This window comes from Amblyomma americanum, chromosome 5 (genome assembly GCF_052857255.1).
Source record: "Amblyomma americanum isolate KBUSLIRL-KWMA chromosome 5, ASM5285725v1, whole genome shotgun sequence".
In the NCBI taxonomy this organism is placed as follows: domain Eukaryota; kingdom Metazoa; phylum Arthropoda; class Arachnida; order Ixodida; family Ixodidae; genus Amblyomma; species Amblyomma americanum.
The window spans coordinates 72,995,271-73,015,337 of record NC_135501.1 but is presented as its reverse complement, the minus strand read 5'-3'; the positions used below and the strand labels follow the sequence as shown (position 1 = coordinate 73,015,337).

General features: G+C 46.6%; 1 protein-coding gene across 3 annotated transcripts in view; it reads left to right on the top strand.

Moving 5' to 3' along the window:
- The window catches only part of LOC144134798 (cystatin-2-like), a 51,238-nt gene that overhangs the window by 16,386 nt on the left and 14,785 nt on the right, over positions 1-20,067 (top strand). For all 3 annotated transcript variants that reach the window (XM_077667630.1, XM_077667631.1, XM_077667629.1), the window contains exon 2: positions 11,478-11,698. In XM_077667630.1, coding sequence (XP_077523756.1) covers positions 11,501-11,698 — 198 coding nt within the window. In that variant the 5' untranslated portion in view covers positions 11,478-11,500. The remainder of the gene's footprint in view (positions 1-11,477; positions 11,699-20,067) is intronic.

The following is a 20,067-nucleotide window of genomic DNA, read 5'->3' as shown; positions in this document are numbered from 1 at the left end:
TAATTCTAAACAACATGTGCATGCCCAAATTGCAATTAAACTTTTTTCGTTACATCATGTTAAGTTTTTTACAGCGCGTACGAAGAAGGCATAAAAAGACAAGGCAAAAGCCGAAGGCGTGATTAAAATTTGTGCCAATAAAGAAACTCTCCAGCTACACAAAGCATAAAACAAGAGTCTTTAAATGATTTTGCGCCCATGAAGCTCTCACGTAACGCTATGGGAGAGCTTTGTGTGCTTCCAGAGTTTCAGGCGACTGCCGGCGTGGCAGCGGCCCTTGGCAGTTTCGTGTCTCACTGGTATCGTTATTTATTGGCACGGAATTTCTTCAGTTCCCACTTGGAACAGCGATGACGAATGTCAAAGATATGCTGAGCGCGGCGCTGCCGTTTCGGCGTGAGGAGAACGCACGAAAAATGTCCTTGCCAGCTCGGCTGCTAAGCCGGTGTCCCCCTGGTTCGAGGCCGGCTGCGGCGGCTGCATTTCGATAGCGAAACGGAAAGGCGCCACTGTGCTGTGATATATTAGTGCTTGTTAAAGACTCCCTGGTGGTTGATATTAATCCACAGCCTTCCACATCGACTCTAGCGACCTCCAAGCAGAAGAGGTCGCTATCTCCATGGCGGATGCGGACCATTGATCCAACTGCACATTCACGGACTCCCGAAGGACCTGTAAAAGCTACTTGGCAGGCGAAATCTCTCCGCTAGCCAAAAAATTCTGGGACTCAGTATCAGACATCAAGATTCTGCGCCAAAACGGCTAATCTGAACTCCAGGCCATCGGGGCCGCCGATGTAATTCAGCTGCAGATGCAGCCGCCCGCGCAATCATTCCAGGGGAATCTCCCTGTTGCCCTGAGCAGCGTGAATGTCCTACCACTCTACTACAGTTCAGTGCAAGCCTAGATTAATACTGCGAGCAATGCCGGGTGTATCCTCCTCCAGGGAAGGCCCATCCAAAACAGAAGAATGCATACTCCGGCGCCTCCAAAGCAAAACGCTGCTCTTCACCAGCTATAATAAAACATTTAAATTCAAAAACAAATGGACTATAGCATCACTGTGGAGATTTGGCAGCTATGTATCATATATTATAGGTCTGCCAACAGAACCAAACTATCTCCTGTTCCGCCACCCCACAAGAGAAAACTAGAAGGCGACCCTGCTTAGCAGCTCCAGACTAGAGCAACAACGAGCTGTGGTTCAACAGGTTGGAGCGGCGGCTTTGACCAATGACGTCCAGGACTAAGGACAATACCAAGTTTATTGCAGCCCATGGCCTTCACACTCTCGTTTTTGAATAAATGTTTCCACCACCACCATTACCTCCACTACAGCTCCTCTTTCACTCCCTCTTTTATCCCTTCTCTTATGGCATTGCAAAAAATGCATGCCTCGAATGTGGTTAGGACACCTAACTTTGCCCGTAGAATGACATGTGCTAGGGCCACCTTTAAAGTTTTTGTGGATTAGCTTTAAAATTTGATAACTGAGTTTACCCACTTTCGGAACTGACCTAGGACCTCCTTAGAATAGGTTTAGATTACCCCCCAAATCTGGCTGGCGCACCGTGCTTTCGCACAATATTTCATGACTAGCAATGCTAAACTGTCATTTTTTCATCTATAATTCCTTCCTTCATTTCGTCCCCCACGGAGCAGTGAGGTGTCCAACAAGACATGAGAATGTCACCGCACCTTCCCTTTCCCCAAAATAGATGGCCACACAGAGTGAGCATGTGAAAAACCTTACTGTCGATAGGAATTCTCCCGGCGATAGTGGGGCCCTCCGTCCACGGCCCCAGTGGCCTTTGCCGTCTTGCGAACTTTGTCGATCAGCTTGAGCTTTTCTTTAGGCATCATGCAGGAGAGCGCAACCACTCACTGCTCCGGTGTTGGTGTGTTGTTTTTTGGCACTGTCTGCGTTTTGACAGGCCCACGTAACGTGCTAAACAGATGTGTGTTCCCCGCATAGTGAGAACTTCTCATAGGTTGTCAAATAGATTTTGCTGAATAGACTCACATTTGGATAAGTATTAGTCTGCAGTTGTATCCAGGCAGCTTCAGTTTTCTTCTGAGGCCCCTATGGGGATGGGGTGGGTCGCACTGAGGCCTGTGTCCAGACTCCCGTCCTTGTGTGCCTCCTGGTTGGAGTATGCCCGGGCGCTCGCGTCGGCGCGTTGATTTCGTTTGACAGTCTAATGGCCTGGTGTGCATGTGTTGGGGCATTTTGTAAGGGTGATTTTTCTCGCCTTGAGTATGCGGATGGACGCAATAGATATACGTCCGCTGTTGTACCTTCTGCATGACTCTTGCGAGAATGTAGTTGCGCAGTGGTCTTCTAATCCTCGTCGATCATGGTGGATGAAGCCCTGGTGGATCAAGAAAAACTAGATGAGTCCTTTTAAGGAAATGCCGCCACACTGTGGCTGGCGAAGCCGCTCAAGAATAAAAAGCGGAAGGGGAACGTGGCGAAAAGCGCGTGCAGGGGAGAACAGGAGGAATGCGGTTGGCGACGGATGTCTTCGAGATCTGCTGGCGGCCCGACTTTCCAGACTTGGGCTTCAGACGCAGACGTCCGGGCTACCAGACCTGTACAGCCGTCGTCGAGAGCCTGAGGCACCAGACCCAGGCGCTACTGTTCCCTTCCTGTTCGCCAGCCTCAGAGCACGGGCCGCCTCTTTCTCCACCGCTGCTTGCCCGGGCAACCTGACCAGGGGGCCGCGCCTGTGTTCCATCAGGGCATCGACCAGAGCCCATATACTGTGCCGACGCCCCGCCACACCTCCTGGCCCAACGGACCATCTACCAAGCCCACAGGTCGAACGCTGGATATTTCGCCTAACATTTAACGCTGAGCGAACGTCTCATTTTTCTACCTAGAACTCTTCTTTGTCTTCCGCGAATGTTGTCTTTGTTTGCTTTCCTGTTCATGTGTTTGTGAATCCTTTCCTCTTAAGGCTTACAACAATGTTTTTTTTTCCACATGCGCCTGGTTTTTTTTTCGACCGTTTATGATGCAGTAATCTGCGCCTGCAGTCCTCCCCTCACAAATCTGTCGTCCGCGACAGGACCAGGCGGGGATTTTTTTCTTTTGACTAGAGAAATTTTCTCTTCAGTATGAGCGCGTAAGAGCTGGTCGCTTTAGGCGAACGTATGGGCTTGCAAGACGCCAAATTACGAGCGGGATTGGAGGAAGAGGCCCGCATGGTGCGCGAAAAGAGAGCTGCCGAGCGTGAAGCTATCAACGAGCGTATGGCGCTAGAGGCTCAGATTTCTCAGAATTTACAGTTACGAGTGAGGTTTGTGGAGGGGCAGGGAGTGACTTGCAGATGCTGAACCAAGTCTTCCCAGGGCCGAATCGTCTGGGCTCATGAACCCTCATGAGCTAATTCCCGTTTTCTACGAAGGTCGCGATGACCTTGACGCGTACCAAAAGCGATTTGAGCACGTGGCCTCTGGTCGAGGTTTGCCAAAAGACAAGTGAGACACGGCGTTGAGCCTATGCTTGGGAGGAGCAGCTCTTTGTGTTTTCAGTAGGTTATTGCCAGAAAACTCTCTAGACTACACAAAAGCTAAGCTAGCGCTCCTACAACGGTTTCGTTTCACGGCGGAGGGGTACCGCAAAAAATTTCATCACAGTAGCCCCACGACAGCGAGACCGGTAGGCAGTACGATACGAGGCTCTAGTTTTTTTTATCGTTGAGTTGAAAGGAGGGGACGAGGCAAAACTTTCGTACAGGTTCGCGACATGATTGCAGCCGAGATTTTTTGAACAGCTGCCACGCGAGACTCGCGATATTCATTCCCGAGCGTGACGGTAAGACAGTGGACGAGATCGCGGCAGCCGAGGATAATTCTCTGGAGGCCCAGCGGCAAACTAACTTGCTCATTTTCGAGGGTAAGCTGGAACCAAAGAGCCCAAAGACGAATGACAGTACTACGGAATCTAATCACAGGTGCGATGCTGTTTGTGTGGTAAGGCGGGACACAAAGCATTGAACTTCAGGACGCTGCCGAAACAACCGTAGTGCACGGTTTGCCGCACGCAAGGGCACGATGCTCAGTCTTGCAGGCGCAAGAACCCAGGAGACCGCGAGGCGTTAGCCTATTGTATGCATCCTGCCAGTACTGTTGTTGAAGTGCGGCCTGAACTCACCAGTGTAGATGCGGCTTACCGGCCAGCAGGGTTCAGTGTTGGCATGCCTGTGCAGGCAGGTGAGCTGTTTGGGCATCCGGTTTCTGTTTTGCTCGATATTGGTACCAATAGTATCGTGGTGCGTAGTGACCTGGTTCTCGAAGAAGCTCTTACCGGAAATAGATCTAATCTGCTCCTGGCGGATGGCAGTATTTTAGAGGTCCCAGATGTGGAGGTTCTCATCTCATCGCTATATTTTTCGGGGAAGTCTATCGCTCGATGCTTGACGACTCCACTGTACGACGTCTTCATTGGAAATGTGCCAGGCGCCAAGGAGCGATTTTCCATCAACCGGACGGTGCCACCGAGACATCTGACTGTCCCCAATAGGACGGAAGAGATTGAAGGCTCTGCCATACTGGGGACGGCGAAGGTTCCTATGACGTGCAGGGACGCGTCCATCAAAGCGTTAGAGGTGTCCAGACCGACTTTCCGAAAAACACAAGAGGAGGACGTAACATTGGATGTGTACCGGAAAAAAGTCGGCGAGACTTATCAAAGCAAGAACACCGCCTATCCGTTTAATTTCGAACACTTAATTCTATTGCGACCATACCAAGTGCGCCCCGGCCAGGTGATCGAGCAAGTACTGGTATCGAATTGCTTGCGCACTCACGTCCTCGCGCTAGCGCATGAGAGTGCACCCTCCGGCCATCAGGGCATAAGAAAAACTACAGCTAGGGTACTAAGTGATTTTTATCCTGCCGGGGCTCAGGCTGACGTCAAAATATTTGTGAGGTCCTGTAATGTGTGGCAACGCACTGTGCCAAAAGGGAAGCTGAGCATCGGTCCGCAGGACTGAACACCTTTCACTTCTACCCCACTTGGGCGTGTTGCGGTCGACATTATCAGGCTTCCATCCCTATCCTCGTGTAAAGGGAAGCGTTACCGGAAGGGGACCAGACGGGAAAGGAAACCGTATTCTTCTTTATGTACATACCTTCACGATCCAAACCGACCATCAGTCACTCAAGTAATAGTCTCAGACCAGACATTTAAAAAGCTGCGAGGTCCGACGCAGTCTCGTGCTCCAGAAGTGTTTCTGCCAAGTTGAGCATAATAAGAGGTCCAAAAAAATTGGCGCGGAAAATATGAGCCAGCTGTAAACGTGGAGGTGTTACTTTAGGCACAACACCAGCGTTTTTGACATTGTGCATAAGCTCTTGGACGCTTTTCGCTCGCCTGCTTTGTTTACTGCTTTGTTCTTTCTTTTTTTGTGTATAATGTGTGTCAAGCGCTTGTGGTGTGAACCGTGGACCAGTGTGAGCCAGCGAGTGACGCGTGCTGTATGTGTGTTGTTATGTAGTGTGTCTTGTGGGGTGTGCCTTGTGCGGTAGAATGACTCAAGCATGTCAGTGACTTATCAACCATCAAGAGTGTGCCGCCGTTCGTATATAGTTTTTCCCCTAAAAAAAACTCTTCGCGGTAGCGCTTCTGTGAGGAACTGGCGCCACACTCCGGCTGGCGAAGCCGCTCGAGAAGAAAAAGCGGAAGTAGAACCTGGCGAAGAGCGCGTGCGGTGGAGAACAGGAGGAACGCGGTTGGCGACGGACATGTTGAGATCTGCTGGCGGCCCGAATTTCCAGGCTTGCGCCTCACCCGCAGACGCCTACGCTAGCATACCTGGACAGCCGTCGTCGAGAGCCTGAGCCACCAGACCCAGCCGCCGCTGTTCCCTTCCTGTTCGCCAGCCTCAGAGCACGGGTCGCCTATGTCTCCACCGCCACTTTCCCGGGCTACCCGACCTATGGGCTGCGCCTGTGTTCTATCAGAGCATCGACCGGAGCCCATACACTGCGCCTACACCCCGCCACTCCACCTCGCCCTGCGACCATCTACCAAGCCAACACGTCGAACGCTGGATATTTCGCCGAAAATTGAACGCTGAGTGAACCTCTCCTTTTTTTTCCCTCTAGCTCTCTTTTGCCTTCCGCGAGTGTTCTCTTTGTTTGCTTTCCTGTTCATGTGTTTCTGAATCCTTTCGTCTTAAGACTTAGAATAGAGATTTTTTTCGACGTGCCGCCTGGTCTGTTCATTCGACTGTTTACCATGTGGTAATCTGAACCTGCAGTCTTCCCCTCACAGTCCTGTGTTAAATGTACCTCAGCCTTCCTGGAATATTATACACCAATGCAGTCAATCATATTTTCAACGCAGAAGCCTTTGCCATTTGCGCATCCAAATTCAAAAGAAGCAGGGGCGAGTGCACTTCTGCGGCCTCGGTCGCTGTCAGTACTGGAATCAAGACGAACACACGGCCATAGCCTTAGCCACAGCCATAGCCAGTACTGACGATGACATTATCATCAGCATCATCTTCAGCAGAGCCCCGATCACTTCTCATTCTCATCCGTCGACCTAACTTTCTGGCACACACTGCTACGCTTGTGCTCTTTGGGAAACCACTTCGTTGCACCTAAGGACCAGATGTTATCTCGCCTGCGCATTACATGTTCTTTCCAATCCCATTTCTTCCTCTTGATTTAGACTAGGATGTATTAACCCGCTTTTGTTCCCTCAACCGCTGTGACCGCTTCCATTTTCCTAAAGTTACACCTATAATTTTTTCTTTACATAGCTTGCTGCATTGTCCTGTTAAGGCACTCAGGTGATGAACTGCGATGCATGATTATCGCGGATTAATACATACAAGTCGAAATCAAGAGGAAGAAATGGGGTTGAACCGTCCCAGTGGCTGAGTGGTTATGGTGCTCGGCTGCTGACCCGAAAGACGCGGGTTCAATCTCGGCCGCGCCGGTCGAATTTCGATGGAGGCGAAATTCTAGAGGCCCGTGAACTGTGCGATGTCAGTTCACGTTAAAGAACCCCAGGTGGTCGGAATTTCCGGAGCCCTTCACTACGGCATCCCTCATAGCCTGAGTCGCTATGGGACGTTAAACCCCCATAAACCAAATCAAACCGATGTTAGGACACCACCCGCAAGGATGTACGACAAACGGTTGCTTCAGGATTTTGGTACGCATCTCGGGAAAACTGGCCACATTGAGGTTGGCCGGTGGCGAATACATACAAACGAAGGGCATGCATATGTTTATCTGAAGTGGTTGTGTTCAGTTTTTTTGTGTTCAGTTTTCTAAGCACCCGCAGGTCCTTAGGGGTACCGCCAAGTTTCTGCCCCATAAGTGACTGACGGTAGAATACAACGGTTGTGCGCTTAGCTCTTGAGGGTATTAGTAAACTGCCACCCATGATCTAAGAGAACCTGCCACGTGGGCTTTACACAGTTCTTATTCTTCTACTTGTTTTCTTTGCTTCTCATGGTCCGGATTAGCGGTCAGTGCCTACCCTAAGTAAGCGTTTTCTGTAGCCACTTCCACCATCCAGATATTAATTATCAACTGCTGCTCCTTTGCAATATTGTTGAAAATTGCGTTGGTTTTCTTCACGTTAATTTTGCAGCCCACCATTCTGCTTTGCCTGTCTAACTCTTTGATCATGGTTCGCAGTCGGTCCCATGAGTGGCTTAATAGGGCAATGCCATCGCAGATTACTTAAGTACTCTTCAGTAACACTTATGACCAACTGTTCCCAATAATGACTTTGGAGCACCTCCTGTAAAGAGGATTTTAATAGCATTGGCGAGATCATATGTCACTGTGTCACACCTTTTATTGTTTTTCATTGCTGGCCTTATGGAGGACAACGACAGCTGTGCTGTAATAACAGTATTTTCAAATAAGGGTCTGCTACACCCTGATTCCGGGATGCTTGCATGGCTGGTGAAGTTTCCACTGAGTAAAATGCTTTTTCCTAATAAATGAAGGCTATATATAAGAGTTCTTTATATTCTTCGCATTTTTCTATCACCTGACTGACAGTGTGCTTATGGTCTATTGTTGAGTGTCCTGTACAAAAGCCTCCTTGATCATTTGGTAGGCTGACTCTATTAGAAAGTACATTGGTATATACATTGTAGGTGATGGACAGTAAGGTGAACGGTATGCAATTAGTTATGTCCTTGACGGCTTCATTCTTATAATTTAATACAAGTTTAGCTTCCTTCCAAGCTTTTGGTGCGATCGACATCATAAGGCAATGCGTATAGAGGGTGGCTAGTTTTTGTAGCACAATCTCTTCTCCATCCTTCAACAAATCTATTACATCATCGCTTCCAATTGCTTTCCCCTTTGCCATTGCTCCTAAATATTTCTTTACTTCTTTCTTTGCTGGCGTGATGTCCCATTGTTTTGCGCTACTGAATCTGTCATTATTTGTCTGATTACATTGCCTATTGTATAGATTGGTGTACATTTATTCGGCTACTCTATCTTATATATATTTGTAATGACATTGCCCTCTTTGTCTCTTAAAGCACATATCTGGATTTCATCTATTCCTAGATTCCTCTTCACTGCATTTATACTACCTCTGTTCTCTAGAGCTTGCTCGATTCTCTTCAAATTAGTTTACCGTATTTCGGTTATCTTGCGCTTCTTTATAACATTTGATAGCTCTGCCAGATATGTTCTGACTGTAGGATTGGAAGCTTTGATGCTTTGGGGTTTCTTAATCAGATCTTTCGTATCCTGAGATAGCTTGCCTGTATTCTATCGATCCTTCATTTCACCTAATTTTACTGCCCACTATGTAAGGATAGAGTTCTGTAAGATGTGTCAGCTGTGACGCTAACAGATTCCTCAGCGATTGAAAAGAATGCTATCGGCAATTTCTCGCAAAGTAGAGTATCCCTAGATGCAAGAAACATTCGTAAAAATATTAGACTAGACAGAGAGATAAAACTGGTATGGACTGCCACTCATTTAGGGAACCCAGTGAACAAAGCAGCCCATCAACACTCTCAAGGCTTCGTTGGGGAGTGATGGGCTCTCATTACGGGGAACCCGACATGTATGGTATGATTTACTGCAGTGAAACCACCCAATATAGGGACTCTTTAAAAGAATATGTCTCCCCTGCATAAGTCGCTATCCGATCAACTAGACGTGGCTTGGAGAAGACTCCAAACCCATTCCTACCCAAGCCGGGCCCACCTGCATCCACTGCGCTGACGCTGCCAACATCGATCTTATGTTATGGCACTGTTCGGAGCATCCTTCTCCGTAAGCTGTTGTAGAAGCTCCCTCAGCAGAAGCGTCGGAAAGTGCTGCGCATCTCGGACTCCGCCATCCAGACGGGAGACATCAGGGCAGCTGACGAGGTCGCCGCCGGCGATCCGCTACTGGCCACCTGGCCCTTCTACTGATAACCCAGCAACCCATCTTTCCTGACTCATTCGCTCACTCACCGATTTAGATTTATAGATTTGAGGACGCGTAGCATTCGCCGCAAGTCTGCAGATGCCTTACAGAACGCCAGCATTAACATGTCTAGGCCCCTCGACAAACGACACTCTCGGCAATCAGGTGTTTATGGACAGTGTTCAGCATATAGACAAAGACAGTTTAAGTTAGTAAACCCAAGTCTATCGCAAAATAAATGTCATCAAGTTCGTTTCGGCTAAAGCGGACCAAGAATTTTTTTTTTCTGATATGACGGTTGCTTAGTCTGCTACAAAATTGATAGTGCAGGATGCAGAAATCCTTCTAGAAACGCCGCTAGTTTATATTTTTTAGCCTTCCCACGTACATAAACGCGTTCGTGTAGCTGAGCCCGTTTTTGTAGAACTGCTGTCGATAGCTTAAAGTAACTTTGGACGTCGGTTAGGTCCTATCTAGCTAGAGGCAGCAGCAACGAAGCTGCATCATCGGTTCTTTTTGTCACAGTTGACACATGAAGCTGAAGGCTCGTGCACGCCCCAGCCGCAGAGAACGAAGGCACGTCAAGACGTGTGCAGGGTTGCATCGTATCCATGGTCATCGCTTAGTGCAGTCCACGTTGGTTGAGCTCATAATCACAGCTTTTCGCTTTTAAAAGTCCCAATAAAAGACCGCAAGGTTTTCACATTTTTCGCTAACTTTAGGCGCGTTATTCCGTCAACTTCCCGAAGCTCACCACCCCATCTGTCACTCACTCGCCCTTGATTACGCCTTCCGACCTAATAACCGCTGGGAGATTGCAGTAGAAAGTTTTGATCGATTTGGATTATTACATTTGCTTCCCCAGACCCCGTGGCGGCCGTGTTTCGTTGGGAGCGAAACGCAAACTGCGCGTGTGCGCTGTGCTATGGCAGTGCACGTTAAGATCACCCGGTGAACGAAATTTTTCCTGTGACCTCCACTACAGCACCTTTTTATCTCTCCCCCCTCCTCTCGTTCAACTCCCACTTTCCACTCTTCCTTAACGGCATGGTTGAGGTATCCACAGAGAAGTTATGCAGTTACCACGCCATTTCCTTCTCTTAAAACCCACTGTTTGGATGAACTACTATTTCTATTTTCAGCCTGGGATATCTTACCTCGGTATCACGATTGCCTTCCCGTGAGGGGTTTCCGAATACTCTCAACGGCAGCCAAAAGAACCACAGAGATGTGCCAAGTGCACTCTCTAGCTTTTTGTAGCAGTTACTTTCCGGATGGTCGTCTGTAGTTGCGCTCAGACATTTTGACATTAGCATCGCATTGGTAAAAAAAAAACGCGGCAAGTTGCGTTCAAAAGTGCCGAGTGGAATATATTTTATTTGTGCGCCAGGAGCCGATGTATTTTTATTTACAGTGCCGTGTCTCGAGGAAATTTTATCAATACAAAAAAAAGTTACAGTACTTACCACTTGCTTTTGCTAATACCAAGCGCTACGACCTATAGGAGCAGTCGTTTGTGTTCTTTTTGTTTCCTGTAGGCCGACAGCATAACGACATACCATTATCATAGAAAAAGCTAGATGGTGCATAATGTTACTTTGCAGCAGTTTAAGTTGCATCAAAAAGGCGACGCACAGAGATGAGCTCACTTGTATAGTCCACTTAAGCGAGCCTCTGTGGTGGAAAATAAACGTGATATTTTAGAGCGTGTACTGAATTATACATATATTAATATGGAACTGAATCTGCGTATACCGTGCGGGCGCAAGTATCTCTAGAAAAGCAGTGAATTACGACATTACTTGCGTTGCTTCATAGAATACCAGTAGAGTGCTTTAGAAATGCGCCCCCACAACTGGGCTTTTTGTTTGACATACAAAACCAGGTCTGTTTTCTAAATTGCGAGCCCTGATAAATTAGGTGACAGTGTAAGTAAAGCATTTATCAGTTCGCTTTATACCGCCAAGTTAAACTGAATTTTTATGAACCGTGTATTAGCGCCATCAGGCTGAATCTCTAGCCCTAATTGCATTAACTGAATTGATTTTCCGCTTTTGCAGGCAAAACGAAACACACGGCGGCAATGAGCCACACACCTTTGCTCCCGCTCGTTCTACTATCCGCAGCTTCATCATGTTGGGCGACTGCCGTCGGTGTTTGGCAGACACGAGGCATCAGGCATGACTACAACTACTTGTTGATGGCGCAGTTCGCCCTCTCTCAACAAAAGAACATCCGTTTCTATAACAGCGTTCTCGAGCTGAAGAATGTTCAGACAATGGTGATAATTTTCTTCTATGAGTCTCTTCAGCATTGTGTGGCTTGTTCCTTTTCAGCCTTTCCTGTTCCTTGCCGTTTATAACTCATTGCTCCGGAACTCTTCGTTTTTGAGTTAACGCGGTGATCTCCCTGAGCACATTGCTGCCAACTGTCACCCTTGCGCTTTTCCAAGAAGGCCGCTACGGTTTCACTACTTCGGCTTTCACTATAAAACGCAAATCTTCCTTTCCGCTCGTGTTACTGCCCTATGCTAGATATTCGTCTTTTTTGAAAAAGAAGCCTCAAGCCTCAACACCTGATAGAGCTATCTCAAAAATTTCGAGTAAGTGCTAATGCAATATAAACGTGACTTTGACTTTTGTGAACCAAACGGCAAGGTTGGGTTTTGGAAAGGCGACTGCATAATAAACCATACCTACACCATCAGTGAAATCATAGAGAAAAGCTCCGAAAAAGCCATTTCATATATATTGCCTTCTGTCGTTAGGACAAAGCTTTTGACTCAGCAGAAACCTCAGCACTTACGCAGGCATTGCGTAACCAGGGTGTAGAAGTGGCGTATTCAAGGGTTCCCGAAAATATTTATAGGAACTGCACAGCGACCATAGCTTCCTAGGCAGAGGGAAAAATTACCATCAGGAAGGATTTCAGGCAAGGAAACACGATTGCGTCGGTACAATTAACTGCCTGATTACAGGAGGTATTCTGATGGGCAAAGGGGAAATAATTGGTGAAAAAAATAAAGATACCAGAGTACTCTACGGATCGCTCATGACATCACTTAATAGTTAACCCAGTGGTCGAATTGAAAACCTTTGATCAAGGGCCTAGATAGGGAGAGCAGAACAGTGTATCTGATAATTAATGTGCAGAAAGCCACAGTATTGATTAAAATTTTCTGAAGACCAGGGTTGTTTACACTAGTGAGCCTAGATTTTGGAAGTCGCAAGGAATAGTTTTTTTTAAACAGTTATATCCAGGCCCGGAGCACGAGAACCAAATAACTAGGATAAAAGGAATGATGCGGAGTTCAGTTAGCCGGGACTCTAAACTCATGGATAGCAGTTTACAAACATTGCAGAAGAGGAAAGTATAGAGCAGCTTTAACTTTCAGGTGCGCACGTGAGATCCTGAAGCCAGTAGACTAACTTGAAGGGATAAACCTATGCTGAGAACGCAGCGAAGTATGGAAAAAAAATTCAAGGGAAACTCAAGCTTCGCCTTAAGGGTATGATGCTCTAGCAATAATGGGTGCGTTCTGCGGCCTCCGGTTTGCATTGCGTATCATTTCGCAGACACGGTGATTGTGCTTTGTTTTATTTTTTCTTATGTTTATTTAAATGTTGTTTTGTGCTCAGCACGACATACAAAAGGCCTCCCTCTAAGCAATTCGAACAAACGTTCTTAAGCTCACGACCAAAGGGGCACCGGTTCGTGTCCGGTCTGAAGTATTTTTATTTTATGTGCAATTGCTTGTCTTCCTTCAGAGGCACTCGGTAATAGTAGCTCAATGACGTGATGATCCTGTATACCAATGAAGAATTACGTAGTGACATCGTCACTGCTGTTCGGCATAATCGTTGTCGGATGTTAGAATTACCCGCTCGAAACTATTTGGTTGTGATGTGGAGGTCCACTCAATTAAGCCCGATTTTGTGGAGACACCAACTACGACGGTTTCTCCGCCTAATGGTACCCTGAGTGCTATCGGAATAAGATTATAGGAGTACCACTAAGAGACAGGAAGAGAGCAGTGGGGTTCTGTGAAGAAACCACACCTGAAGGCGTACAAATTGATAAAGGAAGAATAAAAGGCCACAGGCAAGGCTTGTAATCGGAAGGCAAGATAACCCATCGATGGCCGTTAAGGGTAGCATATTGGACACTAAGAGCATGCCCACTGCGTAAGGGGCAGCAAAATCTCAGATATAAAGGTGGTGTGCCGAGATGACGTGCACGCCGCAGGTAAGAGCCAGGGATACTCGGAGAGATATGCAAGGTTCGTTTTCCTGCAGTGGACGTAACAGGTTTATCTGGGTGATCTTTTAAAGGCGACTTTTCATACCTAAATATTCAGAGTTATTGCTTAAAGGTCACCGTCAAAAAACGCACTACCAATTGTTTAAGTAAGTAGCAGGGGTGTCGAAATTGATAAAAAACAGCAAAGGATCATAGATATATAAGAAAACAGCGATGACATAAAGTGCAGTTGTATTAACATAAAACATTCCTTTCAGAAAGGAATTTTTCTCTAGCATTACGTTTAGCTACAAAGTCTACGCTAAATAGAAAATATTTTCAAGTTAAAACGTAATAAACAACGCGCTACTAAGCTAAACTAAAGCTCAAAATCATTTTACGAAAGGTTGCTGTAGTGCTTAACTGCAACCGCATGAATTCAATAGAATCTGAATTTCTGAACCTTATTCATCTGATGAACAATATCGAAAAATGACAACTGAACGAAGGTTTGTCTTAACAAGTTGATTATTTTTGTTTTGAAAAAGACTCCGCTACTTTTGAGTTACTAAGGGCTTTTAGGGCAGCTTTAAAGAAAATTGGCGACGGTAGTTTTCTCTATTATAAAATAAATATAGCCATATTTCGCATTTTTCAATCCTAGAAGAACATCTGCCGGTAGTAGAAATCTGTAATTACTGCTGATAAAAAGTATGAGTGTCAGCACCTTAATTATTCATGTCCCATTATTGCCCTAATTTTGCCCTTCTTGGGTAGCATAACATTTTTAACATTATTTGGGATGGCCTTCAGCTTAAAATTCTAAGAGGCAAAATTATTGTACGGGCTGCTTGAGACAGAAAAATGTATATACATATACTGAAAACGATTCTGACAGCACAAAATTTGAAATCTGTTTTTCTCCGGATTGAATTTTGAAATTTTTGTGAAATAGCACACCTATGATTTTCCATCACGTGTCTTTTGCAATGTTTTTCGAAGAAAACTACAGCATTTTTTGCAAAAGTAAGTTGATCCCTTTGTATCAATATATTAAAACAGCAATAAAAACAGAAATGGTCGTCGAGTCTCATACGCCATATTTCTCTCATCTCGTCGTACAGTTTGTACACTCCTGCATTTCGTAAGCGTTGTTCAAATTACTCTAGCATCCCACTCAGGTTTCAGCGAGGTCATCATTCTTTCTGCACATATTTTTTCCATCTGTTTATGGTGGTTGAATGAATGAAAATATCCTCGTAATTTAGAATTCCATAAGAGATCAACGATATTCACTATAGGTGAAGAAGCATGTCCGAGGGAAGGTATGCTTCGCCCATGCGCCTAATTTTTTCTCGTGTCAATACTGAGTAGGATAACCGGATATTGCGGATGTCTGCTTCGGCATACGGGCGCAGGAAGCGAGGACACCCGGGGCTGAAAATAAGGCTTAGAAATAACGAGAGATCTCTATCGTGGCCAGACAGGCGGAAAGAACGAGCCAAATTATCCTCAACTGAACATTCTCTGCGCAGTTAATATTGCAAGACAGGGTGGTGGTGATGATGCTGAAAAGTATGTATTTGGCTATATTAACAAAGAGGAGCTCGTGGAGAGGCCCTTAGAGGGTTTCGCTCCTTACAATACAAGGCGGAGTCCGTTATTGCGGGATCCTGTTGGACTTCACACAACTTGCGAACATCAAGGGGTGCTTTTTCTTCGTCAAAAATCAGGGTGCCAACATCCAGGCTGAGGAATTCCGGCAGCGACTAGCTGAGATCACTAAATTATTGACACAACTTGAGGTGGTTGAGAACGTAGGATATCATGTGGGACCTACTAATTGAAAATTTCTTTTTTGCCCGATTCCGTATACATCTCGTTTCTGTAGAAAAGCCGTGGCCGTGACATAGGATTCAGCGGAAATCCTGAGAAACAGGACGAAAATGCTCCCAGAAGTTTCAAATGGAAAATCAATTTCCCGGCATTCCGGTTTGAACCAAGACCTTCTGCGTGTCAGGTGGCAAAGGAAAACATAGATAAAAAAATTGGTGGTGGTTTACCTCCGGTAAAACCTGGAGTGACAAGATAGCTACAGCTGGCCGAGTGAGCTTGGTCACCTAACCGACCACGTGACGAACCACGTGATCAACCACGGCGCCCCACTCCTGGCAGCTGCTCCGCACAACTTGACCAACCATGTGACAGCGTGGTGGCGCAACCGCAGGGTGGCGGCGCCGCCACCCCCACGGTGCCGCCACGCTGAAGGCTCGAATTGTTACCGTAATGTAGCTATCGCTACAAAAGGGTCGCTGGTTAAATCGTGTCAGAGGGGCACAGGTGAACGAGTTGTGGTGTCTGTGACCGTAGTGCATGTTCTGGATGTGTACTGACTTTATAGAAAGAAAAGGCTGTATTGCGTGTACTCTTAAGGAGAAGCTTTTGCGTGGTTCTAATTTTTTTATTGTTATACCTCAGCAATCTCGAATTTGGACGCCATATTGGGGTTGACTATGTCAACAGCGTTTTTTTTTTTGGTCACTGCAATGTAGTAAACATGAAGAGTAGACACCTTCTTCAATTACAGCCTCAAAGCGAGCTGAATCATGAAGTAATGCATATTCATGATTGAGCTCGACAACTTCAATCTTGACGGTGCGCAAAACAATTACTTGTTCAAGGAAAATGTTTTGACCTTTTTATAGTGGTGGTGTTAGGATGGGCTGTGAGAGGTGTTCCATGCACTTCTTGCATTACTTCGCGGTCGCGTGGTGTATAATGAAAGATCCTGTGACAGAGGCGGGAAGTGAAATCTCATGACAAGACACAGAGACGAGAAAAATGCAGCTGGCATTTCGTGATTGAGAAGACATATTTGTACGTATAGTTCAAAATACCAACCCATAAGTGCGGTTTGGAAGCGATTTAGGAGCTATACCAGGCTTAGTCCTGTAACTCAAGGAAGTGTTTGCTTATTTAAACATAATAATTTGGGTCCAGACTTAAGGTCGCAAAATATATTGCAGGTCAGTAGTTTTACTTATTAAGGTGTCATGTACAAGTTACATTAGGGGTAGTGAATAGTTAAATGACAAGGATCTATTGTAGGGTTCACATGGCAGGACCCGAATAATTTGCTACTGAAGTGTATATAGTGCTGTCTAAATGATTCAGTGTGAAAATAACTCGTGTTAATCTTGTAATTTTAGGGTGCGTAGGTTAAGCCATGGTGAAATAAACTTGGTCAGATGTTAGTGACCAATCTGAGCTGCAGACGGTTGGTGTCGCATCACGCTGCGGACCATTACGAGTAGAGCAACTGTATCTAGGAAATCAGTGGTGGAGTGAAGTTGATTCCAAGAATCGAAACCTATAGGTCTTACTAAGGGAAGGCTAGCCATGACAGCAAGACAAGATACAGAGAGAGGAGAAAAGCAGGGATGTTAACCAGAAAGGTTTCCGGTTGGCTACTCTCACTGCGGAAGGGAATGAGGAGATCAAAAGGAGGGAAGGGAGAAGGAACGGGAAACGCAGTCACAATCTGTCAATCAAGGCAGTGTCTAGCAAAAAGCAAAACTGTCCCTTGAAAGCCTCGATGGCAGTCGACTGTTGTGGCTACGAACTGAGAATCCATGCCTCAGATAAAGGGCGAGGGTCAAGGCGGTCCAGAGCACTACGCAGCTTGCATCTTTCGTTCACAAAGGCAGGGCGCTCACACAGGAAATGACTGATTGTCTCTTCGCAGGCACAGTTTACCCAAAAAGGGCTGTCGGCCATCGCGATCTGGAAAGCTTATTGATTTGTGAAGGCAACGCAAGCCATAGACGGCACAGTAATGTTGCTTTGGGGAGCGCTATATCACTTGGAAGACAGAGGAGCAGTCGAGGGTCCATAGCCCTGAGGCGACGGTTGCAGAACGCTCCCGTGTTCCACGCTGAAAGTGTGAGGTCCAGCCTCAAAGAACGATGTCCACACTCTGTGTCAGCTCTCTTTACAGGGATATTGACAGGAATGCCGTCGTTGTGGGCAGAACGGGCAGCTTTGTCTGCCTGCCGATTTCCGTTATTACCGCTGCGTACTGGCAGTCACTGGAAAATTTTGTCAGGTCCTTTCAATGCGGCGTCGTGGTACAGCCTGCGGATTTCTTAAACGACTTGTTCGTGTGGCCTACGGTGTAGTGCAGCTGCAGGTCTTGAAGGGCTGCTTTAGAGTAGGTGAAAAATGTCCAGTCAGGTGCAGATTCGTGACTGATGAACTGAACTGCAGCCCGTAGGGCAGCTGGTTCCGCACCAGTTGAACAGGTGAGAAAGGTATTCCTCCCCTTCATTCAAATGGACCTGGCAGGTATCACCACAGACCCAGAAGAACTTGTCGAAGTCACTGAGCGATCTGTGTAGACATGTATGCGGTGTTTATGGTTAGAATGCAGATAATATAATGTCATTTGTTTGAGAGCAGGCAATGATAACCAACATTTCTTAGTAATTCCAAGAATAGAGAAGTGTACCCGAGGTTCATGGCGACTCCATATGGGTGAGCATGGTGGTGGAGGGGGGGGAACTGCGAGGGGAGATAGGCATGATGATCTGCAATTACTTTTGCGAATGCAGTATATGGTCTGAGTACTGAAAGAGCTTCAAGATGATGACTCGGTAATCGTATGAGGTGCCGAGTGTGTGCTCTCATGGTTTCTACAGCAATGTATGTAGTAACAAGATGCTCCCCTGCGACAATAACAGTGGCTGCTGTTGAGGCACATTCGGGCAGTGCAAGGCTGTGTCGTAGCGCTTGCACTAGAGCACTTTGAAGTGTCTGGATGCTTGTCTTTCTAATATTTGTTAAAATGGCAAAGCTATACCGCATGTATCCCAGAAACACCGAACGGTACAGTTGAAGCATCGAGTGGACAGATGCGCCTCAGGACTTTTCCCCGAGGAAGGAGAGGATATGAACAATCGCTGTCAGTCTTTCTCATGTCGTAGAGATGGGGACTCCATGAGAGGTTCCTATCGATAATAATGCCATGAAAGCGGCGGCTTTCCTTATAGGCAATGGCGTTGCAATTAATACATATTAGGTAACTTGTCATTTTTTTGCGTGTGAATGCCACGAGGAAACATTTCTCGGTCGAAATAGTTAGGCCCTGCGGACGAAGGTATGACGTCAGTACCATTGCCGCTTTTTGAAGTCTTGCAGGAACTTGGGGACGGGTCACGCTTGATGCCCATATACAAATATCATCGGCGTATATTGAGATCTGAACAGATCTCAATATATGAGTCGACCAGACCGATGCGAGCAAGGTCGAAGAGAGCTGTGCTCAGCACTCCACCCTGTTGGACCCCGTCCAAATTTAGATATAAATATTTTGGTCCGTCCTCAGTCTAAACAAAATAGGACTTCTCTGCTAAATAGCTGCGTATCCAGCTGAACATACGGCTCCCAATCTCAGCCGCTTCAAAAACGTCCAAAATAGCCTGATGTGTTTTGTTCTCGCAGGCACCCTTGATGTCCAAGAACAGCGCCACGGTCAATTTTTGCAACTATTTTCGTGCTGGACGGATGTTACAGGGTAAACCACATTGTCGATGGAAAAGCCGCCACGTCGAAACACAGACACAAATCTTTGGTAGATTTTGTATTGCTCCAGGTACCATTCCACTCCTGTTAACAAAATTCTTTCCATGACTTTCCCGACGAAGCTGGAGAGTGAAATTGGGCGGTATCCTGAAATTTCGAGTGGTGATCTTTCCGGATTAAGAATTTGAATCAGATGACTGGTCATCCATTCATTGGGAACAATGCCGTCACACCATGACTTGTCGTATGTACCCAAAAGGACCCGTCAAGCCTCTTGGCCAAGGTTGGCGAGTGCGGAGTATGTCATACCATCGGGCCCCGGCGATGATAACCTTCTACAACAAGCCAGCGCAGCTTCAAGTTCCTACATGGAGAACAGGTGATTCGTTCGTGAATCCCACGAGGGTAGAACATCACTGCAGTGCAGCGTTGTTGGTGGGTTCGTTTTGCTTGTTATCCTTGGGTAAAACTGATCGGCTACCGCAATCTCGCTGCGTTTATGATACAGCGCGAACGACTTGAAAGGGTGCCGCTGTGGAGAGGACCTGCGAAGGCCCCGGATTACATTCCAAACGCGTGACAAAGGCTTCCGTGGATCAAGCGTCTCGGAAAATGACCTCCAACGTTGTGTCTGCCGGGCTTGAATTCTTCGCTGAATTTTCTTCTGTAGGCCTCTTGCATCGCTGAGGTCTAAGCGCGACTTTGCGCATTAGTATCGGCACTCTGACCGGCGCCGTAGTTGCCGCAATTGTCATTCGATGTAATCAAAGTCGGTGTACATTGCGACTGAGTTGTAGCAGCACGTTGCGTTCGCCATGGTCTCCGTAATTT